The sequence below is a fragment of the Megascapheus bottae genome, unplaced genomic scaffold (assembly GCF_031878675.1).
Source record: "Megascapheus bottae isolate mThoBot1 unplaced genomic scaffold, mThoBot2.hap1 HAP1_SCAFFOLD_40, whole genome shotgun sequence".
In the NCBI taxonomy this organism is placed as follows: Eukaryota; Metazoa; Chordata; class Mammalia; order Rodentia; family Geomyidae; genus Megascapheus; species Megascapheus bottae.
The window spans coordinates 3,180,804-3,208,600 of NW_028327715.1; the positions used below are offsets into that span (position 1 = coordinate 3,180,804).

Consider the following 27,797-nt stretch of genomic DNA (forward strand, 5'->3'; position numbering starts at 1 on the left):
GTAAATGCCCAGGAGTAGGGTTGCCAGGTTATAGGGGAGCTCTTTGTTTAGTCTTTTTTTCCTAGTCGTGGGGCCTGAACCCAGGACCTGAGCACTGTCCTTGGACTTTTCTCAAGGCTAGAGCTCTACCACTTGAACCACAGCACCATTTCCAGTACCGAGGAATCAAACTCTACCACTAGGCCAAACTCCTGGTCCCTGTTTAGTCTTTTGAGGAGCCTCCATACTGCTTTCCAGAATGATTGAACCAGTTTTCACTCCCACCAACAATGTAATAGTTCCCTTTGGCCACATCCATGTTAGCATCTGTTGTTATTTTCTTTCTTGATGGTGGCTATTATCAAGAAAACCTTATCACCTGTGGTGAGATTGAATCTCAATGTTGTTTTGATCAGCCATTCCCTAGAAGCTAAGAACATGTTATTCATCCAAAGAGGAGTTCACTTACTGGACATTTCTTCTGTATGGTTCCCACTATGTGTCAGGCGATCTGCAACTGATATCTAACAAGGATTATCTTTATTCTTTTTTATTTGCTTGCCAAGAATTTTTTCCTCATTAAAATCACATCAACTTTGGGAATAAGTCAAGTAGAGCTTTCCAAATCCCTGCAGACAGGTCCAATCCTTTCCACTCACAATGTCCTTAGGATCTTACATTTCAACTTTATTGAGTTATATATACTTGGCTTATTTCCCCGGAGTACTAGATATTCTGTGAAGGTTCTCTGTCTCTCTCTGTCTCTTTCCCTCTGCCTCTGCCTCGCTTCTCTCCTCTCTCCTCTCTCCTCTCTCCTCTCTCTCTCTCTCTCTCTCTCTCTCTCTCTCTCTCTATATATATATATATATATATATATATATATCCTTATTGCAGAGGTGATATCCAGTGGGGTTGTAATTATATAAGGCTAGTAATGAGTACATTTCTTTTAAGACAGTGTCACTTCTCCACTCTTTCCTCATTTTCTCCTGACTTTTTTCCCTCAGGGGGTGGGGAGGAGGGAAATGGGTGAAAACATGGGAGGGGGTAACAATATTCAAGAAGTAATATACTCATTTCCTTACAAATACAACTGTAACCCCTCTATACATCACCCTGACAGTAAAATAAAATTTTAAAAAAGACAAAAGGTACATAAATCATAAACAGCAACAAAAGAGAAAAAATAGAATAAAAAAGAAAAAACACCTGGTATATTATATATGCATTTATTTGTTTATTGAAATAGAGAAGGGAAAGGGGAAAACAAGATGATTGGGAGGGGGAGGGGTGATGGAAACATGGGAAAAAACATGAGAAGTGGTGTTAATATGTGAGAAGTAATGCACCCACTACCTGATGAATGGCTGTAACCCCTCTGTACATTACCCTGACATTAAAATAAATTTAAAAAGAAAAAATAAAAGAAAAAGAAGAAAACAACACAAAAAGTAAAATAAAAATTCTTTTGTTTTCAATTTCATAAGCTTTATTTTATATGATCATATACACATAGCTACTGAGCTTTTGTGGTCCTCTCCTAAGGATGCCCTCCAGGCTCTCTTTTCTACTGCATCCTGAACTCAAGATTTCGATTGAAGTAGAGGTTGTGCTTGATAATAAGGTGATGATAGGAGGATAAGTATTGGAGGAGTGAGAGGATGGATGGATGGATGGGTGGATAAATGGACTGGTAAACAGGTGGATTGGTGGGTGGGTAAGTATATTAATGGATGGGTGAGTGGATGGCTGGCTAGCTGGCCGCATGTATGAATGGGTATACAAATGGATGGATAGATGGGTAGATGAATGGAAAGACAAACAAAAGGATGGACAGAGGATAGATGAATTTGTAGGTAGATAGGTAAGTGGATGGATGGATGGATGGATATGGATGGGGAAGAAGGGAAGACTGTTGGACAAACAGCTTTAGCTACACTCAACCTTTATACCTTTATAACACATGTGTAAAGATATTTTTAAATGTTTCTTAATTTATTACAAATGATTATATGAGTTATGTGTTATGTGTCTTTCAGGAAACTTTTGAGACCGGAAAGACTTGTCTATTGTCAGAAGACTGCTTTTGTCTTCACTTTTTTTTTTTAAATTTCCAGAAAAGCACCAGGATGTGGGATGTGTCATGTAAAAGGGCCAAACTTAGATACTTCCTATAAGAGAAAATAGATTTAAAGCAAGAAGTGTTACTCTGGGGCCAAAATAGGTCCTACAGCTATGAACTTTCAGGTTTAAAGGGTGTGTGCTAGAAACAGGACTGTCAGGACTTACGGCTAACAATCTAGTTGGTCCATGTCATCTTAGTCTGTGCCTGTCTTTTATTAAACTCTCGTTGCTCTCTATATGGAGTTTGAAAGAGAAACCTACATATTCACTTTTCCAGGTGGAATAGGCAAGTAATAAAACTGCCTTTATAAGTAAGGAAAAATAATCTTCCCCAAAGCAAGTCTAGCCAAAGAACATAATATTTGCTTCATCTGTGAAATGCTGTCACGTTAGGCTTGCATAACACACGTGATCACTCACAAATAACTCTGCCTTCCTCTCTCCTACTTCTTGCCTTCTCAGAGAATACTGGAAAGGCCATTTGTTGTCTGCTGTATGTCTCAACACCGTTGCCTCCCTTTCTTTGGCTCATCTGTTGAGATGAGCCCATTCTGCTAAGATAAATTGTTAACTTTTAATAACAAACAATGCATGAACAATGGTGACACTTGAGAAAAATGCTCCCTATATCTCCCAGTCCTTTTGGCTCATTATATGTGAATATGATAAACTTCTAAAGAAATGTTTTAAAGTTTAGTTTTCACCATAGGGAAAAAGAAACAGATTTCCATCAAACATAAAGCTTTCCTCTGGAGTCAGAAGTGTCACTGAAGCCTAAAGAAGGTTACAGAGACTTCTTCAGAATATTTTCTCAGGAAGGGAGTCTGCTGAGCTTTTGCTCAAACAAGTTATATTCCTACCGTGCTTGTTGTGAATTCCACTCCACTGTAAGATTCACCAACAACACCTCGGGTATAGGGTCCAGCATGGCCACCAAGGGGCTTTTTCATCACATGCTCCTAGAACCCAATCCCATAATGCTCTAGGAGGTCTGTTTGAGCTGGGTGAACCTTGCTTCTGACCATCCCCAAATGGCCCTTCTTATTTTAGTATTTGTTCCTCCTAAGATGGGATTATATAGTGTTAGGGATATGGAAACATGAATGCTTGGGTCCTACCAAAAATAATTATGTCCTCTGTGTCAAAAGATTAGAAAGGACAGCTTGTAGTAATTAGGGTGAGATGTGAAAGCTGATTTGTAGTTAGGCTCTTATCTGGATACAGAGAAAAAGAAGCTTTGTATGAAGCTAATTCCACAGCACTATATAAAATGAGAGTTCTACCCTGCTGGGCATACATGGCTCATGCCTGCAATCTCAGCTACTCAGGAGGCTGAGATCTCCTAAAGCAGGGGATCAAAGCTTGGAATCAAGGATGTTTTGCAGTATTCATGGTGTTTTTTAAAATTTATTTGTAGTTACTAAGAGCATTTATAATATTTATAGCATTCAATTTGCTATATTCTTGATTAAGTCATGGTATAATCTCATCAAGTCTTGCACTTTTAGCACAGCTATTAGCTGAAATGCTTATTTCTTTGTATTGAGTATATTTAAAATAATCTCTTTTAGCTATTTTGAAATACACAATACATTAGTAAATACAGTGGCCCACCACAGTGTACCATCTGTAACTAGAAAACTTTCTCCTACTCAAGTGTTACATTATACCCTTTGGCCAGTCTCTCTTCTTTCTCTGCACACCTCCCTACCCTCGCAGCTGACAAACACGATTCCACTCTGTGGAATCAACTTAGGAGGTTGACATTAGATTCCCCTATGCTGTGTGAGATCATACAGTGTTAGTCTTTTCAAGCTTGGCTTATGTCTCTTAGTATAAATCCTCTGGGCTCATCCTGTGTCACAAACGACAGGATTTCCTGTGGAGAGCAGCAGCTTTTTAAAAGCGATGAAACAAAGGACTTTAAAAATGTCTTTCTGTGAGCCTCAGATTTTGACAAGGCTAATAAGTCTCCAAGCTTTTTCATTTGACTCTTTAAACTGTGTAGGGTTCACTTCGTTGTACATAGCTCATGGAACCAAGGGAATTAAATCTTTGTATCCAGCTACTTCTTGTTGGCTTAAAGACCAAGTTGTAGTTTTCAGCAGGGACAGATGGAGACTCCAGCAAGCAAGATTTCTGTTAGTAAATACGACGGGGTGAGTCTCTGCTCTTGGAGGGCTCCTGTTTACATATCAGCAGATGAATCACTTAGAGGGAAATCCTGTGGGCATAGAAGCCAGGCCAATGGAGGTGACGAATGATAGTTTTGCCTCCCACCATCTGGGACAGTAGCGAGTTTCAGAGCCCACCTCACTCTGTTCTCTCTTCCAGCTTAGGGTTTCAAAAGCATTTCTAAAAGGGGACCCCAGGAATGTGGTATAAAACTAACAAATGTCTCAAGTACAGTGTGGTCTGTTGATAGAAATCACAGGGAGAAATACCCAGGAGAGGTCAGCCCAATGCATATGTGTGACCTCACTAAGGCTCCTGGACCAGACTTCTATTTGATTTCATCTACATCCGTAGCCATTCTGTAATTGAATCATAAGTCATTTGATAGGAAACTTTGCAGTGTGTTAACTTAACCCAGGAGGCCCTGGATGTGTTCTTTTTTTCCTTCCTCTTCAAAGGAAGTGAGGAAAGAGCTGAAACAAACTTCCTACCAGGAGAGAGACCTTCCCTGTGTCACTCCTCTAGGCACCAGGAAAGTGATGCTATACAGACTGGATCCTAATAGTGATTCTTCCTTAAGTGTGAGGAAAGGGGGCCTCTAGCAGGGAAGGCAAAGAGTTCTCCAGTTCCAGAGGCAGAGTTTGTAGGTTCTGGTTCCCTATATCTTTCCCTGCATGATCTGCTTCTAGGCTTCTAGGAAGGTCAGGTGGTCTCAGGTGGGCAGCATACAGGTGAGCCACCTCTAAATTCTCTCTAAGGGAACCCCGCAGAGCCCTCATGTAAAATCTACCAGTGTGCCAGGGAATCCCAGATGGACCATTTCTGTCCAACCCACTGTGCTAGCTGCTGGCTTGGTAGTTCCAGACAGAACTTCGAAACAGTCTTCTAGATGCTCTATCTCAACAAAAGATATAAAGACAGGAATGACTTGGGCTCTCTACCTGCCATTCCCACCTCAGGTTTGGCAGCTTGACTGCCAAGCCATACTCTGTAGATTCTCAGCTTCAACTCAACTCCCCCCCCCACACCCCCAAGCATCATCTGCTCCACTTCTGATTGCTCCTTCCCACTCATGTTCATTCCAGGCAACCACTAGAGAACAGAAGTACTTTGTAAAATGAAGCCTACCATATCCTTTATTAGAGCCCAAAGTCCAATCAGAGCAGGTTCAAGAGGAATTATGCATGGACACATGGAATAAATATCTACCCAAAATTTTTGGAAAATTTCATTTGGGAGTTAGAATACTTGTGAGAGAGGGGTGTATGGCTAAGGCCAGAAATCAGGGAATATTGTTTCTTAAATGGAGCGATCTGAGAGAAATGGAGACCAAGTAAGACAGGACTGAAGTGTCAATGACTAGGCTGTACTTCCACCTACTGTCTGAGGCATGTACAGCTTGCCTAACTCCAAGAGGAAGGCCGAGGGTATGGGGTATAGGCAGCCAGAGGAGAGGTAATCTGATGGACTAGACACAGCTTTCTCATCTTCCCTCTGTGAAATATAAAGCATGGCCAGCCAGTGAGAATTAGAGGAATGAAAATGTAGGAGTCGTACTCTGAGGGAGTGGGAGAGGTTATGGCATGGGACACATTCCCTTCCCTCGGGGCACTCCATAGAGCCTTTGGCCATCTCCCTCATCTGCCAGGAATGCTGTCCCCTGGGACCTCCATATGGCTGGTGACTTTGTGACACTCAGGTCTTTGCTTAAATTTCACCTCCTTGGGAAGGCCCTCCCTGGGTTCGAATCCTAAGTCATAGTCATGTCATGCTACGTGACTTTTTTGAGTAGCATTTATTCCTGAGATGCTTAACTTGTTGGCTTATCTTTTAGTTGTTTACATTTTTGTTGCTGTATCTCTTCATACACACACACACACACACACACACACACACACACACACACACATAAAGGGGGGGACGGGGGACTGGCCTTATATGTATACAAACATTGTTGTAAAAAATAGCATGAGATATTTTTTCTGCTTCAGGGGAAAAATATAAAAGCAGTGATCTCTTAATATTCACAGTTACTAGTTCCAAGATCCCTTGTGGATAGCAAAGTAGGTGGATTCTCAAGTCTCTTACCTAAAGTGCATAGAAATGTGCATCTCCCCACATGCTCTTTAAACACCCCTAGATGGCTTCTAAGTTCAAGTACAATGCAAATACCATAAAAATGGTTATTATATTATATTGTTTAGAGGGAAATGTTTTGTATATTCAGGATAGACATGGTTCTCTTCAAGTTTATCTCTACTGTGCTAAGCTAAATCCATGGATGTGAATGAAACACAAGTACACAGTTCCAAATACTTGCAATAGAACAGAGTGGAATCCAGTTTACCCGTGTGAACAGGAGTCAGCCCAAGATGAGGTCCTGTTGGGGTGTATGTGTACATGTCTATGCACATATGCACATGTCCAAAAGGTGTGTGCATTTGGTGATAATGTGCAACGGTGTGTACATGCATGTTGGGAAAATCTGTGTAAGTATGTGAGGTGCATCTGTATATGTGTGTATATGTATGTATAGGTATGTAGGGATTGTTTGTGTATATGCATGTGTTGTTGGGGTGTATTTCTGAAACCGTGTATGTGGACATAGGTATGTATACATGTGTATACATATGTCTCTATGGGTATGTTGTGTGTGGGATTTGTGTGTGTATGGCATGGGTGTGTACATGTTGTCTATGAGGGTGTGAGTGTATGTGCATACATGTGTGCGTGTGCATTTGGAGGGGAAAGGGTGGAGGTGTATTTATAACCTGAATTCCTCACATTTCCTGTGGTTTGTACCTTCCCTGATCAACAGAAGTTCTCAGAATCCTCAGGGCTACTCAGGATGTCCTTAAACATGGTATTATCCTTCCTGGGTTTTTCCCTCCCAGCCAGGGAATGAAACATGCTGAGGACCAGACACCATCAGTGTGCAAATGTCTAAGCTGAACATCTCCAGAAAGAACTTGTGACATGGAAACCTGGAGGGCCAGGCTTCTCTCTTTCATCTTTGAAGATGTCTGACAGGGCCTAAGTGCTGTGGCTCTGTGGCCAGCTGCCCTGTGCTGCCTCAGATGTGCAGGCTATTGGCCTAGGGACAAATGCAAACAGCTTCACAAGTCAGGCAGAATCTTTTGTCTTAGAGTTACTGCTTATATGGGAAATTTGTTAAAATTCCTTACCCTCCTAATGAGCAAAAATAAAAATCCCGACCAAGACTTCAACAAAGTAGCAAGATCCCACTGCATTGCATTCCCAGTGGGAAGTAGCACAGGGAGATGTGTGTAGATGTGGTCCTTGAGTTTCCCCTACATGGCAGTTACACTGTGCTCACCAGGAGCCAGCCAGGATGGCATCTCTGGAAATGTAAGGGTTAAGAAACACTGCCATAAGTAGCCAAGCAATTGGAGACTGCTCATCTTCTGGGCAGAAAACACTGCAGGTGGTGAACTAAGAGATGACCTGTTGACAGCTAGGTGCTGCTGTTTAAACCACCAGAACCTCGAGGGAAAACTAAATTTGAAGACTCAAACCCAGACATCCCCACATTGATATTGTTAATAGATATGTCTCAGTTTCTTCTGCCTATCAAAAACAAGCACGCATAGGTTACTACCCAGGATTCTATGACTAGAGGCATTTCCTAGGAAATGGCTTCTTTAGGATGGATCCAAATGTTTGAACTTCAGTACAGGGCTATCAGAAACCTAGGGATAAACTGGTGATCTGAATGCTTTCCTGATTGGTGAAATTGACCTTTATGGTTAATTCAGAAATTGGGACCTGTATCACCTACCATGTTGAGTCATCAAAGATGTACACTGGAAGATATTTTGTTTGTTTTCTATTTAGGCTGGAGGAGAAAAAATGGACTCAGAAGAAGCACTAATCTATGAGGAGGATTTAGATGAAGGAGATGGTATGGAAGGAGAGATGGAAGAAAGCGCAAAGTTAAAAATGTTCCGCAGGCTGGCCTCAGTTGCTTCCAAGCTTAAGGAATTTATTGGCAACATGATAACCACAGCAGGCAAAGTTGTGGTGACCATCTTACTGGGCTCCTCAGGTGAGTATGATCTTTACTAAGAATCTACTGAGAAAACAGGTTGGTCTGTAAAGGAATAATGAAAAGCATGGTTAAAGCAAAGAAAAGCAAGGAAACAATTCTATTCCAGGACACTGGAATAACACTGAAGCTTTTTAAAGCCACTCACATATACAAACCACCCATAGAGAGTTCCTTTCCTATTCATTTGTAGTTTTGGTGTTTGCGGATGTTTTCTCTATCAAATAATCTTTTTTTCCGTATCTAAGTCACTTCATTTTCTGTGTTTAGAGCAGAATAACAGCTCTTCTTCATCCTCTAAACCTTTGAATGGTGATCTGTTTCAATTAGTGATGTGAATGTACCCCTGACTAGTATATTGCAGAGGCATGTCTGTATACATGCAGTCATTTGAAATCTTAATTGAGTTCTCCAGGGTAAATTTCTTTTCCTTCTCAAGTTAGATAGCAGTCTTCCACCGCAGACACTTACTTCCTTTCAATTTTGGCCACCATTTACTTATTCCATGATAATATTGTCTCATTCTTTGCCCTCCTTCCATCCTGCTGCCCACTAGCACTCCAACTGTTTCCATTACAAAGACAAAAATAAGTCAATTGGCCAGGTGCCAGTGGCTCACACCTAGAATCCTAGCTACTGAGGAGGCTGAGATCTGAGGATCCCAGATCTAAGCTAGCCCCAGGAAAAATATCCATAATATCTTCTCTCCCATCAGCTCCCAAAAGGGAAGCTGTGGATCCAGTGATAGAATCTGAGTGAAAAAACTAAGAGACAGTGCTCAGGTCCTGAGTTAAAGCCATATACTATCACATACCCAGGCCACATAAAATTAAATTAAAATAGCTGCTTCTTCATGGGACAGGGCAAGGAAATAGGAAATTCCTCAAGGAATAACCCAATATTTCAATGAGGTAATCTTTCTAAATGGTCAAGAATATTTTAAAATATGTATAAAGCGTTGCCTGATCTTACATGTCCTCTTCTGGAGACCTTACCAGGTAGGACAAAGTTTTCATGAGACTTAAGCTGCCATCATGCATATTATTATAAGTCTTAGTCAACAGAAAAATATAAGGGATTCTAAAGAAAACAATGGAATGGATCTACATATGCTTCCGAAAGACTCCAGAAGAAGAAAGAGGGAAACATTTGAATATAAATGTAAATTCTACAGATGTGAAAAATTGATCTTTTCAGCTCAACTACCATTGGGATAATTTCTTCAAGTGCTTTCTTAGAGTACTTGTCAAATTACTATTTCATGTGTGACTTTTTTGCAATACATATAGCAATATTCTGTTTACATCGATAGATTGTGGTGAATATTTTGAAAACTGGAGTGATTATTTTCATATGTAGAAAGGAAAATGACATCACTTCCATTTGTACATGTGCTGAGTGAAAGATGAAGTTCTATGACTGTTCCCTGTTACCTGACTGTGTTTCTTTCTCCTTAGGCATGATGTTACCATCTTTGACATCAGCTGTCTACTTCTTTGTATTCCTGGGCTTGTGTACCTGGTGGTCCTGGTGCCGGACTTTTGACCCTTTGCTGTTCAGCTGTCTCTGCGTTCTGCTGGCAATTTTCACTGCTGGGCATCTGATTGGGCTTTATTTATATCAGTTCCAATTCTTTCAAGAAGCAGTCCCCCCCAATTACTACTACGCAAGGTAAGATAAATTGCTCAGGCATTGTAAGTTGAGGGAGTTTCCTCCCCATGGCTTTTATGGTCTTGGTTAGGCCCTGTGAAATTTCAGGCTGATTCTGAATGCCAATTGTTGGATTAAACCAAGATTTGGTGGGGTAGGGAAGCAATCTAGCACTTTATTTTTGCTGATTCTGGGTGACACAGGGTAGAAGCCAAAGAATTTCCTGGGATACCTAAGACCTAGGGTCTTAGCTGTCAAAGGATTTCCTAGAAGAACTTATATGAAGAATAATCAGGGCATGTTTTAAGTATTCAGCTTTCACAGAAAGCTTTCACAGGCCAAAAAGATCATCATGAATTAAGCATTCAAAATAATAAAGAACTGATTATAAGAATTTAAAAACAAGCTAGGCACTGGGGGCTCATGCCTGTAATCCTAGCTACTTAGGAGACTGAGATCTGAGAATTGCAGTTCAAAGCCAGCCCATGAGATTCTTCTCTCCAATTAACCACTAGGAAACCAGAAATGGCACTGTGTCTAAAGTGGTAGAGCACTAGCCTTGAAGAGTTCAGGTACAACACCCAGGCCCAGAGTTCAAGCCTCAAACTGACCCCCCCCCGAAAAAATGCATTAGAATCCAAGCATTTGGTCTAATGTGGGGGCAGGGCAAATCTAATTTTCCTCGGTAGAAAGGCAAGTAAGTATTATATCAACTTCTTACCATGGACATGGGAATTAGAGATAAAGAACCCAGAACTTTCAAAGTTTCTGAAACAATTCTAGGGCCTTTCTCCATTAGAAAGGGAAGACTTTTGACAAGGAAATGCCCAGAAAGGAAAAGTAGAAACAAAAAATTGCTATCTGTTCATCTTTTATGATTCTGACTGCAGTCTGAGATTCTTATTTCAAGTGGGTCGAAAGCTGATTCCTGATATCAGAGTGTAACCACATTGATTATTTACTAAAGAAAAGAAAAGTATCATAAGTTACAAAGATAGTTCAACAACATACTCAGTTGATCAACATTAACATTCCTAGCTAGGTGCCTGTGGCTCATGCCTGTTTTCCGAGCTACTCAAGAGACTGAGACTTGAGAATCATGGTTTGATGCCAAGCCAGGAAGGAAAATCTGTGAAACTTTTAAATCCAATTAATCACCAAAAAGCTGAACATGTTGTTATGGCTCAAGTAATAGGACAATAGCTTTGAGCAAAAAAGCTAAGAGATAATGCCTAAGGATAGCACCCAGGCCCTGAGTTCAAGCCTTAGGTCCAGCTTTGAATAGGTAAATGAATAAATAAATAACATTATCCAAAATGAGATGGCCTGATATTTCAGATTTTCTGAGCCTTTCAACATCAGAGGTACATAGTGTCAAGCCTTTTGGTTCAACCTGTACTATATTGGACATGCAAAGGATAGACATAGCTAAAATGGCTCCACGGGAATGTGGGTCTATGGTACATATATACAGAACATATAGAAAACAAAATTGTGGCAGGGAGTGTGGCCTAGTGGTAGAGTGCTTGCCCAGCATGCACAAAGACAAGGGTTTGATTCCTCAGTACCACATACAGAGAAAAAGCCACAAGAGCTGCTGTGACTCAAATGGTTGAGCATTAACCTTGAGCAGAATGTCCAAGGACAGTGCCCAGGCTCTGAGTTCAAGCCCCAGAACTGGCAAAAAAAAAGATTTATAGACAAAATGTGCTAAGAACTACACTAATTTAAAGGAGAAATCAATATCAACATTCAACACCAACACACATGTACAGTATGCCAGTATATTATATCACTAAAAGATGTTAGGAAGTTAGAGGAGTTTTCAATGTTCAGTGGACTTTAGGAAGTAGTATGCAAGTTTCTCAAGTGACTTAGTGGCAGGACAGGCAAATGTTGATGCTCTAGAAACTACTTAGGCACTTATTCACGAAGCCTCGGGATGTCTGCAACATTTAAATGATTTAACAACAATTATGACAGATCATAAAAGAAAGATAAAGACCACAAAATTATTTACATTAGGTCATCAGTAGAGGGTTTTCTATTGTCCTATTTGTCCTTTTCTGTCTATCAAAAAGTTCATAATTTAAAGTTGCAGAAAAGGAATCAAAATGTCAGGAAAGGCTGTGGAAATAAACATTGTTCCAGACTCCTGGTCTCCATCACTGAACGGTTCAGTGTATCTTGTCTTCCTATTCAGAAATGAGGAGGCCATATTTGAAAAGAGCAGGATTGTTCATTTTCAGCTATACAAGTTTACATCCTTCTTTTAGCTGGTCTCAATATAGTTTGTATGCGGGCTTTATGTCAGATTTGACTGTAAAAAAATTCTAATTTGTGGTTATGTCCATATAATGCTGGCAAATGATAATCAAACAAATTCGAATACTATTTAAGTTCAGTTAAAGTAAATGGTGACTTGAAAACTCAAAAAGTCATATTTAGTGTAATGAGAATAGCACATTATATATATACAGCAAAAGTGGAGAGGCTCTTTAATGGTGCATATTGTATAATACTTATTAGGCAGGAAGGAATAAATGCATATATAAATACATTTAAAGTAAGGACTTTCTTTAATAGTACAAATTGCATCATATTTATTATATTTAGGAAGGACTAGATCTAAATTTTAGTGCAGTTTTTTATTTGTGGTTTTGTGAAACACATAGAAAATATGTTTTGTACTACTGAAAGAACCAACTATTATAGGATAACTTAATTGGAAATTTGCAAGTTCTCGTTTGGGCAATAGGTTGTGTGTGTGTGTGTGTGTGTGTGTGTGTGTGTGTGTGTGTGTGTGTGTGTGAAGCTTAGGATCTTTTCTGCCATCTAGGGGCAGCTAATGGGAAATACAACAACTATAATCATCCTAAAGCAGATCAGGCAAACTTTCTCAGTCCAGTGATTCAGACTTCGAAGGCTATAAGTCCGTCACAGGTGTTTCAAAGTGCAAGAACAGTGAAGACAAGATTTGAAGAATAATTAGAGATGTGTTTCAATGAAACTGTTTATGGACATCAACAGGAAAGGAAGAAGGAAAGAAGGGAGAGAGGGAGGGGAGGGAAGGAAGGGGAAAGAAAGAAAAGAAAGAAAGAGGAGGAAAAATACTATTTAAAAGATGTAACTCCACCTCCCAGACCTAAACACTGTTGATTTTAATATCTCTATTCTTCCTATGCACATATGGACATTTTCCAAAGCAGAGTTTGAATTCTACTGTACACCATGTTTGTAATGTGGTACTGAATTTATTTTCCTCTGCCATGAACTGTTCTTCTAGAATATGTTTCTGGTAGGCTGCAATGTGTTGTATTGTGTAGTCACATTACCCTGCAGTCATCCCTGGGGTTTGACCAGCTAGATGAAATAAAACTCAGGATGAGCAAGCACCCTTTGCTTGACCCTTTGCTCTCTTAGTGTGAAGAGGCTCTCTGGGGCTGGGTGGTGCTTGACTCTGCTGGAGGAACTCGAGGTTCCCAAGGTCGGTGTTCATTTGGTGACTTTGGATGGCTTCAATCATGTGGGTGCTATGTGTGGCAATCTCAGGCCAGTTTGTCACACATCTGACATTTCCTTTCTTTCTAGGGTGACTTTTTCTTTAGCCCAGTGATCCCAAAATATTACAGGTTTCCTTTCACATTTACCCAGACCATGGTGAAGTTTTTTCTGTCACATCTTTTATTCAGAAGAAGATATAGAAAAGATGCTAAGACCATGTTGAAGAGAACAAAGTTGACATAGAACTTTGATGTGATGTTGGATCAAGAAAGAAAGTATGTGTGCCGGCACTTGTAATCCTAGCTTCTCATGAGTCTGAGATCTGAGGATCAAGGTTCAAAGCCAGCCACGACACAAAAGAACTTGAGACTCTTATTTTTCAATTAACCCCTAGAAAACTGGAAGTGGGGAAATTGGCTCAAGGGTAGAGCAGTAGCCTTGAGCTGAAGAGCTCAGGGACAACGTCCAGGCCCAGGGGAATGATGGTAGCCTTGAGCTGAAGAGCTCAGGGACTGTGCCCAGGCTGAGTTCAAGCCCCATAGCCCACCAAAAAAAAGAAGAAAGAAAGTATGTGAACTTCTTCCATTTTTGTACATAGGAGTGATAAGAATGCACTTTCTAAAACAAATTTCATTATTATGACAAGTGTACTTATGGGAACATTAAGACACTTATCCAGTGTTAAATTATTCTTGCAAAATTTGAGACAATTCAGTTTATTACAACCACAAAAAAAATAGTGCTCACAGTTTTTGGAGTAGATCCAAAAAATAAAATATCAAAATGAATCTACTTAATAGAAAAAAATGAGCATGTATACCAGTGGAAATAACCTAATAGAAAAAGGTCATATTAAAAAAAACTGCCATTCTGGCAAGTATTGTTAAGAAACATGGCAAACTAAAATTTTGCCTTAGCTAATATATTTTCATGGAAAATTTCTGCAGGCAGTACAAACATATTCTGTTTGGAAAGATGAAGGAAGAATGATTTCACCAGCAAAATCTGTGCTAGATCATGGCTCAAATGGTATGGTGCCAGCCAAGCAAACAAGCTGAGTAATCATGCCACATTGTGTTTACGCAATAGAACTAGTTAAATGTCCAGATTTGTCCATTTATTTGGGTATAGATCCTTACCTGTTCCTGCCTGGAAGACTATCTGTCCAGCTATGTAATCTAGGAATACTGAACCACTTCTGTCCTATGGAGTCCTTGCAAAGACGGTATGCTGGGTAAGGGACAGGAGGTAAAGTGAATAATCCAGTGTGTACTTTGCTGTCATGAGTGTGTAGTTCTCATGGAGGGAACACACATATCTGCAGTGATCCCTCTTCTGTAGTCTCTGGTGACTCTCCTAAGAGCCAATTCTAATAGCTTGGCAGCATACCTTTTACTGGTTTCCCTGTAAAGATGATACCTAAAGTAATTCTGAAGTGTATTCGTCTAAAAGCAGTGTTGGCATACAGTGAGCCTGTATTTGCTTTTTCGTATCCAAAGCAGGTAAGTGTGCTGGGCAGGGCAGGAGGCAGAAATAAATGATCGTGTTTTCTTCATCATAACGTAGATACTGTGGAAGAGCTGGTGCCAAATACTCACACAGGAGGATGGGATCCTGAGGATCTTTGTTTGAAGCCATCCTCGGCAGAAAAATCCTTGAGACTCCATCTACATATGACCAGCAAAAAGTTGGGCTGGAGGCCTGGCTCAAATAGCAGAGCACCAGCCGAGCAAGCTAAGCAGGCATGAAACTCTGAATTCAAATAACAGTATTGGCTGCATAGATGATAGATCCATAGAAATCAATGGATGGACAGAGATAGAGTGTAGATCGAAAATGGATGCTAGGTAGGAAGATAGGTAGATAGATAGATAGATAGATAGATAGATAGATAGATACTCTTAGGAAGATAGATAGATAGATAGATAGATAGATAGATAGATAGATAGATAGATAGATACTCTGAACCCATGTATTTATTTCTCTGACCTACTGATGAACACTTTGCATATAATATATAATGCTGTAAGGCAGAGGTAATTTTAGATTGTCTCTCTTACTCAGTGGCTAGCTTTTATTCTGACCCCCAAATTTTAAGGAACGTCACTCCAAGGCTGAACTTGTTTATTTACTCTCAATTTGTTATTCTGTGGCTTTGTTCACCTTAAATTTTGGAAGTGGAGAATGAAGAAATGGGAAGTGCTGGGAAAGATTCTCAGACTGTTCTCATGAAAATAGCACTCATATTAAGTAAATATACAATAGCTGTCCTGTTACCCTTTTTTATTTGCTATTTCCATGAATCGCAATGATTAGAAAATACATCATGTGTAATGAAGGAAAAGTTTCTGTTTATTTCAGAATTAAAATGATGTAAGCAAAAGAAACAGCAAAGCTTGGAACATCAGAGGATTTTGGTTCAAAGCCAAGCCAGGCAGAAAAGGTATTGAGACTTCATCTCCACTAACCCAGAACAATCCTGGCTTGAAGGAGTAACTCAAATGGCATTTCTCATTATGTGACAGCGAGTTTTATGATCGAGAATGAACCAAAGAATGTTAAAGTTCAATGTCATTCATATATTTATGTGATCTGTGTGATAATAGTCGTTTCTGGGTGAGCAGAAATAAAGGTCTTGGTGTAGGGTATCTCTCCAACTTCAGTACTTGGACTCTGAGTCCATTTGAACATGTACCACATCTTGTGATCAGTCACCCCTAAATGCATAACCACATATATGGTGTGGTACCAAAATCCTGCCCAGCCATGACACCTTACCTTGGGCATGCAACAACTGCTGCTTTTTACCAAGCCACAGGGTGTTTGCATGGATGTTTGAGTACTCTAGAATAGTCCTGTTTTGTCCTGCAAGTTCTTCTTAACACTGCAATCAAGGGTCAAATGGTCCCCACGTATTAATAGTAATAAATACTCTAGCTCAGAAATCTTGAATCTTAATTCCTAAGCATTGTACATATCAAAATCCTGCTTAAATACTCTGGCCTCATTCTGCTGGCTTGGTATGGAGTGACTTCACACTGAGCACAGCGTGGTGGTTGGTGGCAAAGAGACTAGGCTATGGAGAAAGAGGTGATAGTGACTGGCAGGTGGCAATCACTTGCTATGTCTGAGACATGAGGAAGATCACAGCATAATGAGTCCAGCAGGAAATCAAGGAGTTAGGAAGTGGGCAAGATTATTAGCCTGATTACCATGCCTGCCTGGCATAGGGATGCATTTGTATGTGCATGCTGATGAAAATCACAGACTATTGAAGGCATCAGACATTTTCAGGATTCACACACATGTCTCCTCAAATAATCCTAGCCTTATCTCCATTACACTGTCAGGGCCCTGCATGCACAATGAAGACCCCAGCCCAGCACCCCTCCCTTCACTAGAACGGTCCTTTCCTGCTTGCTTACTCATCTCACTGTTTTCTTTCCTCAAAATATTGCCTGGGCCCTTCTTTCTGGAACTTTCCCCTTCTGCTGTGCAGAACAAAAGTCCTCCTGGTAGAGGCAATCCCTTCTCAGCAAACACCTATCACTTGCTGAACGGTGTCCAGAGACTGTCTTTGGTGTATGGCCACCTAGCTAGGCCTGAATTCTGCCAGTGGTCCTTACGGGCTTCTGAACACCCAGGATTTAACAGGATGACCCCACATTGGACACTGGGGAACTCTTGGATCAACCTTGTTTTCTCACCACGTTTTCTAGTATTTTAGCTATGTGGACATAAACAGAATGTGAGATGTCAGTGTTCCAAAGGATCTGATGTGTCCGTACTCACTGGATCCCACTCCCGTGCTCGGTGTCCCAGCCCCTGGTTACTCACCATCAAGTTCAGTTAAGAAACTAAACAAGGTGCATGGAGAAGGATTGTGATTCCTTAGGGGTGGGGCTAGCTAATATTTTGTTTTAGCTTAAAAAAAAGAAATTAGAGGATAGGAGTTTGGCCTAGTGGTAGAGTGCTTGCCTACCATTCATGAAGCCCTGGGTTCAATTCCTCGGTACCATATACATAGAAAAAGCCGGAAGTGATACTGTGGCTCAAGTGGTAGAGCTCTAGCCTTGAGAAAGTCCAAGGACAGAGAAGTTAGTAATGGTTTAAACCAAGCATGATAGCTATTTCTGTAATCCCAGCACTGGGGAGTAGATGCAGTGGGATCATGAATTTGAGGTTAGTTTGGCCAGACCTTGTCTCCACAAAAGAAAAAAATTATTATTATTATTATTATTATTATTATTATTATTATTATTATTATTATTGCCAGTCCTGGGGCTTGAACAGAGGACCTAAGCACTGTCCCTGAGCTTCTTTTGCTCAAAGCTAGCACTGTTGGCTACAGTCAGTATAGTTAAAGAATAAATAGATTTGATATTTGACAAAATAGATTTGAGATCATAATCAGTATATTCTTCTTGGGACACCCGGAGTTCTTTTCTAATCTGGGGCCTGCATGGCTGGCAGGGGAAGCCACGGGGCTGCAGAGTGATGTGCTGTGCTGGGCAGTGGGTGGGATAAATAGCACAGGGTTTCTCAGTGCCTACTTGTAGGATATAACCGAAAAATGTTGAGTTCATTTTCCTTCTGCCACTGGAGTGTGTATATAAACTCTTCATGGTGTGATTTTTTTTATTAAATTTCCCTCTTTGAAGGTTAATATATAATATGTTCTTCAATTCTGATGGAGTTCCAACTTACATAGCATTCATGGCTTCAGACAACCGAATGCAAACACAACAAAGCAAGCCTCTTTTATTTTGTACCTTTTCTTAGCGTTTACTATTATCTTTTTATCACTGATCCAAAATTAATCTCTCTTAGTCCTGTATCTGGGAAAACTTAATTCCATTCTTAGTTTTTAATTCTAGATTTAGTTTGATTATTTTTAATGTTTTTCTTAGTATTATTTCTAGAAAACATAATTCAGTCGTTTACCAACATTAAGTTGAAGTTCTAAGTATGTATGTATGCCCATACATAAATGGGATTAAATGTAAGAGTAGCTTTTCTATGAATTCCATATTAAGTGATTTAATGTTTATGAAATAGTGCTTATAGACAGTAAAAACTGTAAAAAGGTGTTTGGAGCTTTAAGTTTGTTAAACAAGTTATCCTGAGTGCAAAGTGTTTGGCATTTGACTAGAAATTTAATCATAATATGTAAAAGAATATATCACCTATTTGGGCTTCAGGCAATTTAAGTTTGAGTGCAATTATCTAACTTAGAAATTGCTATCGCTTTTGTGTCAGTTATTTTGTATGAGGCTTTTGTTGGTGACATTTGTTTTAATTCTCTCCAATAATACCCACATGTGCATGTGTGTGTGTGTCTTCTGGGGCTTGAACTCAGGGCCTGGGCATGTTCCCAGAGTTTTTGTGCTAAAGGATGGTCCTCTAAAACTTGAACCATGGGTCCACTTAAGGCTTTTTCTTTTTGATGTTTAATTGGATAAAAGAATCTCATAAATTATTCCTACCTAGGCTAGTTGTTTGTTTTTTTTTTTTGGCCAGTCGTGGGACTTGAACTCAGGGCGAGAGCACTGTCCTTGAACTTTTCTCAAGGCTAGAGCTCTACCACTTGAGCCACAGCACCACTTCCAGCACTTTTTCTGTGTATGTGGTACCGAGGAATCAAACCCGGGTCTTCATGCATGCTAGGCAAGCACTCTATTAGTAGGTCAAACTCCCGGCCCATACTTACACAAGTTTTGAACCATGATCCTCAGATCTCAGACTCCTGAGTAGCTAAGATTACAGACACAAGCCACCAGTGTCTAGAACCAGGTTAACTTTGCTTTTATTTTTTTTTTGGTGCTAGTACTGAGGCTTGAACTCACTGTCGTGTCCGTGAGCAATTTTACTCTAGGCAGCCCTCTTCCACTTCAGCCAAAGCTTTATGTCCAGCTTTTTGGTAGTTAATAAGAGTCTCATGGACTTTCATGCCAGGCTGGCTTTAGCCATGATCCTCCAATCTCAGTCTCCTGAGTAGCTGCATTACACAAGTTGGCTACCTGCACCCACATATTAATTTTTAAACCCATTTTTTGTGTGAGGAAACTCTCAGATTTACAAAAGTTATAAAATGCATCCTAAGCAGGTTCATTTAATAACTATACTCTCCATGAAACAAAAGACCCAATTTATAATGTTTCTACTATCTTCCTTGAATATTTATGACAATCCCTTTACCAGGTTACTGACACCTTAGAAGCCACCCAGCCTTTGCATATTGCCACAGGAAGGCCTAGGCACTCAGTCATTTACATCCATTTTGAAATACATTAGCAGGCAGCCTAGCAAGCCAGACCTATTGGGTATGGAGCTGGCTGATTTCTCCAGATGAACAATTTCAGGATCCAGGCCAGTATATGAAAAATTAACTCTAAAGAGATTGTTTGAGAAAGAGTATTTTAGAACCAAACAATTATTTAACTATCAGACTTTAACAGAATATGGGATCATCTTGTTTGTGAAAGTTAAGATCTTCCTTCATCTGAGTTCTGGAGTTTAACTGATTGCAGCAACACCTCATTAATTTTTCAGTTTGATTGTAGATAAGCCAATTGGGCTGCTTCCTAAGATATTTTAAGGATAAATATACAGAGACATATTGTCTGATGACTGCTGGGATTGTTGAAATTGTGAATGTCATTTGTGCAGTAACTTCTGCTTGTTAGTTCCAAGTAACCATGACTCAGTAATAAGAGATTTTCTTTGAGCATTAAGCCTAAGATGCTTTCATTTCTCTCCTCTGAAGAAACTTTCTGCTAAGAGACTTTTGGCAAATGTTTCCATAAACTTGCTAGTTATTCATTATTGATCACATTAGCTTGGTGTTTTCTTAAAAGCTTTCATGAGATATAGTTGATAGGAAATCAACTGGATACAACTGAAGGGTACATTTTTCTACATTTTGACAGAAACACTGGCAACACCGTTGCCACAGTCAATGAGGCACACATAACGCACACTTACCCGTCTGATCTAAAGATTTCCTTGTGGCTTTATGGGATTTCTCCATTGCTCATCTTGCCTCCCTCTATAAACCAGTAACCACTGGTCTGCTTTCTGTAACTAGATGACTTGAGATTTTTAGGATCTCATAGAAACAGAAGCATGCAGAATGCCAAACATGGAGGCATGAGGTACTTCACTGAGCCTGGTCTAGTGACTGACACTCACCTGTGGTTAACCAAGAGTTCCATCTCCCTTGCATTCTCATTCACTTGTGGTAAAGTGAATTCTAGGCATTTTAACAAGTGTGTACTGACAATTTCTCCTGGGTTTCATTTGCTTTTCCCTAATGATGCAAAAGGCTGAGAATCCAGGAGCTGATTTCATAATCGTATTTCTTTAGATGAAGCCTATCAAAATATTTGCCACTACAAAAGTTAGATCTGTTTGTTTTCTTGGTATTGAGTTTGGAGGAAACAACTGGGATTCCTGTTATTTGCCAAGTCATTATTTTGCTATGATCTCCCCAGTCTGGGAAGTGTTTCACCTAATGGTGGCTGTGCTAGAGCAATACTCTCATTTTGATAATGGCTACATGGCCAAATTGTTATTTTATCAATCATTCTTTCAATGTGGCATTTAAGAAATCATTTCCAAACTCTAATTCACAAATTCGATTTTTTCTAGAAATTGTATAGAGTATTTTGCTTATGATGTCATTTCAGAATTCCTTCAAAATTGACTATTTATCAGAGTATTACCTTATATATTTCTTTTTTTCTTTTTGCCAGTCCTGAGTCTTAAACTCAGGGCTTGGGCACTATCCTTGAGCTTTCTCACTTTATAAGGGTTAATGCTCTACCACTTGAGCCACAGCACCACTTCCAGTTTTTTCTGTGTATGTGATACCAAGGAATCAACCCTGGGCTTCGTGCATGTTAGGCAAGCACTCTACTGTTAGGCCACACTCCCAGCCCTATAACTGTAATTTTTAATGGGGATATGTTTAAATAAAATGCAGTTCTTTAAGTATGTCAAGACATTTAGATTCCTAGTTTATGTTTCGCCCTAGATTTATTAGGTTATACAGTTATGGAAGGTTAGAAGATAAAAATATAAACAACAACCGTATTTTTATGTACTAGGGACAAATAGTAGTGCTACAAAGTAGAAGAGAGTCAATAATTTTACATAGCTCATGGCTGTGTGTGTGTGTGTGTGTGTGTGTGTGTGTGTGTTACTAAAGGAAGACTGTTGTTTTGGGTTAACAGATCAGAACAAGTCCAAATTAAGATCCACAAATTAATCCACAAAGCTGGAGGAAGGCCCCCGCCCCACAAGGATAACTTTCATAGGAAGGTACCAGTCCTGGTTGTATTGTCAGCTACCTTTTCTGGGACCCCTATCTGGTGTAATACTTGTGGTATAATATTTGGCCCCTGCGTTCTCATTTTGTTTCTTAAGCTTACATCTTCTGGAGTCCATACAGCTCAAAAGGCCATTAGAATGAGGAACCTCCTCGCCACTGTCCTCCAGAATTTTCACTCTAGAAGGTTGGTAGGGGGTCTTTCTTGTTTTGTAGGTTCCACATTGTTTTCTAAAGAAAGTATGTTACCCACAAATACTGTTTACCTTCATTGGTTTCCATTTGGATGCCTTCTTTTTCTTGTCTTTTCACACTTGCTGTGAACTTCTTAAAATGTGTTTAGTAGGTTGATAAAAAATTACCATCTATTCCCAGTTTATAAATATATAATTAAACAGATACAAGGTCATAGGCACATGCATACTACTGTATTAACTGAGTTATGGTATTTGTATTGGAGAATTCAAATGATGTAACGCCTTAAATACCTAACTGTCAGTGTAACGAAATCAAATACCAGGAATCTGATACTGAACATATGTGTGGAGAGGTAAAGGGAGATGGTAATGAATGAAAAGAATGAAGGGGGAGAATTCAGTCATAATAATCAATCTGGATCCCATGAAACTAGGAAAACTGAGAGTGGGTTTGGGAAGGATGGAGGAGCGTAATGAAAGGAGTGGCACTGATCAAAATACATTGTGCTTCTAAAGTGACATGTTGAATTATAACCCTCGTGTACAGCTACTTCATAATAATGAACACAAAATTTGAAAAATAAATGAAAGATCAGACAACAACAAAAGAGTGACTGTAGCAGAAGACATTACTAAATGGTCTAACTTGTCCACTGAAATCACAGTTGTGCATACAGTACCTCCTGTACTAGGTACTAAGTTGTCCTTTGGACTGGATGCTGTACAAAGCAGTATTCTGCAAATCTAGCATAAAACACAATAACTGCCAATTGGTAAATCCCTGAGACATACATATGCCCCTAGAAACTTCAAAGGCATGATGCAGAGCCCAGGAGACTCAATGCAAAGTTTTCCCAAGTCTGAAAAAACAGCATAGTGTAAAATTTGACAGATTACAGTTTCTCACACAGAGAAAAAAATAAGTACCCATAGTTTTTGGCATGGAAACATGTTTAAAGCCAGAGTAAGAAAGTAATGAAAAGCATAGTTAAACATTGGCTGTTTTCCCTATGACATAATCCATGCAGGGAGATGGGGAAGGGAGGAGTTAGAAGCCAAAATTGAAAAAAAGAAAAAAACTAATGTATAAGAGGCTGTGTTACACTGAGATTGGTGGGATGCCATGAGAACTAGAGTGATCTTGCTGGAAAGAGTTCTTAGAATTAAGTCTTGTTCCCACAGAGAAATGCGTCTAACATGGAGGAGAAATTGTACAGTAGTTGGAAATACAGAAATTGCTTTCTGTAGATAACTGATAGCCTGTACGTATTCCTCTCGTGTGCACATTAATCCTACTGGGCTCTCTTCCCCTCACCCCACTGCCCAGCCATTGGAATCTAGACCCTTTGGGTTACACTATAAAACCTGGAATTGGGAAGACATTTTGACTCTTTTTTTCAATAGCCCTGATGGCCCCAGGACTGTAGAGGCAAAGCCTTGTGCCAGGCAGTGACGATGGTCTGTCCTACTCACTGTCTATTCCCTTAGCAATCACTCCAGCTTTTGAAGGGTGATGGTACTCCCTGAAGCAACCAGATCTGAATGATCAAAAAGATCCTCAAGACATTCTGCTTCACCCAGAGGGAAATTCTCTTCTCTCATCAAAGATTGCTGAACCCAAAGTCTCTCTATGTGCTAGTCTTGGAAAATTGCAACAGCAATAATATTATGTCATTTATAGATGAAGAGATGGACCAAGAAAAAAAATTATGCTAAGTAAAGTAAGTTAGTCTCAGAAAGACAAAGGTACCTCCAGTAAGTTTCATCCCTGTCATAAGCCAAGTTCATGCATGAATCATCTTTAACAATCACACTGATAATAAACAGAAAGTCTAGAACAACTATTTTGTGCCAGATTATGAGATATTACTTTATATGCATGAAGCGGAGACCCAGTTTTTAAACCCCAATCTCCAAATCCAGAAGTTCCACGTTAGGTTTGTCCCTATGTGCCAAATAAAGAGACAAAGGGCTGAGATGGGAGATTGTCTGCACTCGTGGGAAGACAACACTTCAGTACATCTTTGGCTGAGTTCAGAGGTATAGATATTGGCTTTAAATTAAATAAGGATGCAAGAGATGAGAAATAAGCAGAGTTAACAGAGTGGCAAATTGAAGGAGCGTCTTTGTTGCCTATTAGCTCAGTCCTGACCATTGGAGGAGTTCTGAAAAATTATTGACACTTTATTGCCAGAACAGAACAGGAATAAAATAGTCTCCTGAATTTGGGGATGTTTTCTTTAAGATAATAATAAAAAAGCATTACTTGTTTGTGGGGTACTTTGCTTCTTACACCAAATTGTTTTGGGGCTTTCCTGGACCCATGGAGATTGCACAGTTGACTGCAGTAAAGTATAACTCAGATCAAGGGACACAAATACAAAGTTGAGGGACTTTTAGTTAACTCACAGGACACAGCAAAGTATCTTAAAATGATACATCCCATCACAATCTAGTAATTAACAACAGAGTAATGAATTAGCAATGGGTCAGCAGGAAATAGTTTTCAAGCAGTCTAATTTATAGTTCTAGCTTTTTTGTTCAATATAATCGGTGTCCTTGAACAGGCCATGGTTTGTCTAAACAAAAATAACAGAGGGCTTCAAGCAGATGTGAAAACCAGGCAGAAGAGGCCAGTGATGGCTAAGATTCTTTTCGGCTCAAAACCATGTATGATTTCATATAGATCTGCAAGCCTTAAAACAAGTCACCAGAAAGCTTGGAATAATGGGATTGTTTGCTTTTGTTACTACTCTTTACTAAGATTTAGTGTAAAAAAAAAACTTCAGCAATAACCAATGCAAAGAAAAAGTTATTACCTGCCATGAATCTAAAATGTGGAAAAGGGAGAAGTGTGTCCAGAGAGAAATGACGTCTTGCAGACGATTTTTTACTTACTTTTGTGATGTTGATTAGTGCAATCCAGTGATGGTGAGAACCATCACAAACTAATTACAAAAGTAAAAGTTGCCTTATAAATTCCAATAGGATAAATGGAGCATAAATGACAATGGTTTATTTGCAGTTGTTTATGTCACTTTCTTACATTAGTTACACTACAAAACAAGAGAATGTTTTAAACTTCTTAGCAATGGAGCATTTTAGTTTGTTTCAGTACTGGGACTTGAACTTGGGACCTGGATGTTGTCCCTTAGCTTTTTCACTCAAGGGTAGCATTCTACCAGTTGAGCTACACCTCCATTTATGGCTTTTTCAGTGGTTAATTAGACATGACAGCCTCATGGACTTTCCTAGCTAGGCTAGCTTTGATTTGTGATCCTTAGATCTTAGCCTCCTGAGTAGTAGGATTACAGGTATTAGTTGCCAGCACCTAGCAGCAGTGGAGCGTTTGCTGAGATCCTGTTAAGTCAGATTTCATTTTAGTGAGAATTCCCAGGAATAAAAATGATCAATGTGGGAAGTGGGTGAGGAGTTTAATTATGTAGCTAAGTTTAACCATGGGCAATTGCCAGCACCACATTATGTGCATATTTTAATGAAATGAAAACAAAAAAAAAACTAGGAGAAAGATAAAGAGCAGGTATCTGGAAGGTGTCACTGTCTTCAGAGGAAGATATATTTTGTCCTGAACAACAAGTACGCTTGAGTGGCTTCTTGCTCAATATTCTAAATCTAGAGTGTCTGTTTCTTTTCTGCTTGTCTTCTTCCTCCTTACCTAAGAGGCAGAGGTCATTCTTGTGGCCTCCAGTCTGAGAAAGCTGCTTAGCCCAGCTGGGAACAGCACTGTGAGGTGCTCACTAGAGCAAACAGCTGCTTCTCCCTGCTCCTGAGGCCGACTTGTCCAAGCAGTGTTTGCAGCAGTGTTTGCAGGGTATGGTGGGATTTCACATCTGGCTTTCCATAAGACTATCTCTCTGTTGTGTCCACATACAGTAGAGAAGGGAAAGTGACACTTCAGGAGATACTGGTCATTACCAGGAGGACTTTTTCCCCTCATGAGTCAGTCATCCTTCAAAGGCAGACCTCTAAATACTCTCACAGAACTCTGATGCTTCCTTTAGGCTTTGGGGAGACAAGCCTCTAACAATGGCTGGTGACAGTTCGCTTGTGAAGGGAAAGCAGCCATCCTTTGGCATCCTTCAGCTCCTCCATGGCCACGCCTCTACTTCATCCTAGAGTCCTCTACTCCTCACTCAGCCATTCTTTCTCTTCCTTCCTTATAGATCCCTCCACACCCTCCCACAGCCAGACGCCAAGTCTTCTCCCAGTCATCTTTCCACATGGTCGCTCAGCCATTTCTTTCCATCCTGCATTAGTCATCCCTCCATGTTCTCACTCAGCCATCGTCCATATCTTCCCTTAGGCATCCTTCTACATTGTCCCTCAGTCATTTCTCCATGTCCTCCCTCCACATTGACCTGTGCCAAGCAGACCTAGTGTATCTCCTATTCCTTCTTGTAAAGTTTTCAGGGTATACCTGCTTTAACTCAAGGTCTTTGATCGATCTGGAATTGCTTCAGGCGCAGGGTGACATATAACTTCAGTTTTCTACACATTTTAGTTTTCACAGTAGTGGTCCTTTCTATGTTTGGTTAAGTTAATTTCTAAGTATTTTATTTTTTGAGGTTATTTATTACAAATGGAGTTTCCTGATTTCAGTATCACTCCTCTCATTGGTGGCCTACAGAAAGACCACTAATATTTGTGGGTTGATTTTATAACCCACACAGAATGGGAGAAATCTTCACTAGCTGTACATCAGACAAGGGCCTCATATCCAAAATTCACTTAGAGCTTAAAAAATTAACCCCCAGCCCAAAAGTAAGCCCTGAAAAGCACAACAATCCAACAAATAAATGGGCTAAAGATCTAAAGAGAGACTTCTCAGAGGAATTAAAAAAGAATGACTAATAGACACATGAAGACTTCACTGGCCATAAAAAATGGAAATCAAAACAACAGTGAGATTCTACCTCACTCCAGTTAGAATGGCCATTATCAGGAAAACGAACAATAACAAATGCTGGTGGGGATGTGGCCAAAAAGGAACCATTTTACACTGTTGGTGGGAATGTAACTTTGTTGAGCCACTCTGGAAAATAGCATGGAGGTTCCCAAAAGACTGTGATCCAGCAATCCCACTCCTGGGCATTTATCCAACGGAACACAAATGAGGCCAAACTAAAACCATCAGCACAACTATGTTTATTGTAGCACCGTTTATCATAGCCTAGATACAAAATCAACTTAAATGTCCCTCAGTGAATGAATAGATCAAGAACATGTGATATATATACATATATACACACACATATATATGCATATATATAATGGAATTCTACTCACCCATTAGAAAGAATGATAGTGGACCACTTGTAAGGAAATGGAAGGACTTGAAAAATATTACATTAAGCAAAGTAAGCCAGAACCAAAAAAACATAGGCTTCTTGATTTCCCTCATTTGTTGTAACTAGAATGTGCCTTTACTACAGGTAAACACACTGAATGACCAAAACAAACAAATAAAAACACGATATGATAAATTATATTGGACCCTGTCATTAGCCATAGGAAGCCAGGCATAGGAGTAGTGAGACAAGGCTTAATATCTATGGACAGATAATATATTAAACAATATTCTATGAAATGAACTCCAAAGAAGGAAACAAGAGATACTCTTTAGATGCCATTGCTGCCATTTTTGATTTTTTTTCTTTTGTATTGTTTGTTACTTTCTTTGTATTTGGGAGGGTAAGGGGGAGTACATGAATTGTAGAAGAAGGATGAACAAATACAACAGTGATACTCACCA

The 27,797-nt window shown here is 39.7% G+C and overlaps 1 protein-coding gene across 1 annotated transcript in view; it reads left to right on the forward strand.

The window, feature by feature from the left end:
- Positions 1-27,797, forward strand: part of LOC150039353 (piezo-type mechanosensitive ion channel component 2-like) — a 104,983-nt gene that overhangs the window by 44,772 nt on the left and 32,414 nt on the right. Inside the window, exons 4-5 of the mRNA XM_090327828.1 lie at positions 8,134-8,344; positions 9,802-10,015. Of these exons, the coding sequence (XP_090183954.1) occupies positions 8,134-8,344; positions 9,802-10,015 (425 nt within the window). The remainder of the gene's footprint in view (positions 1-8,133; positions 8,345-9,801; positions 10,016-27,797) is intronic.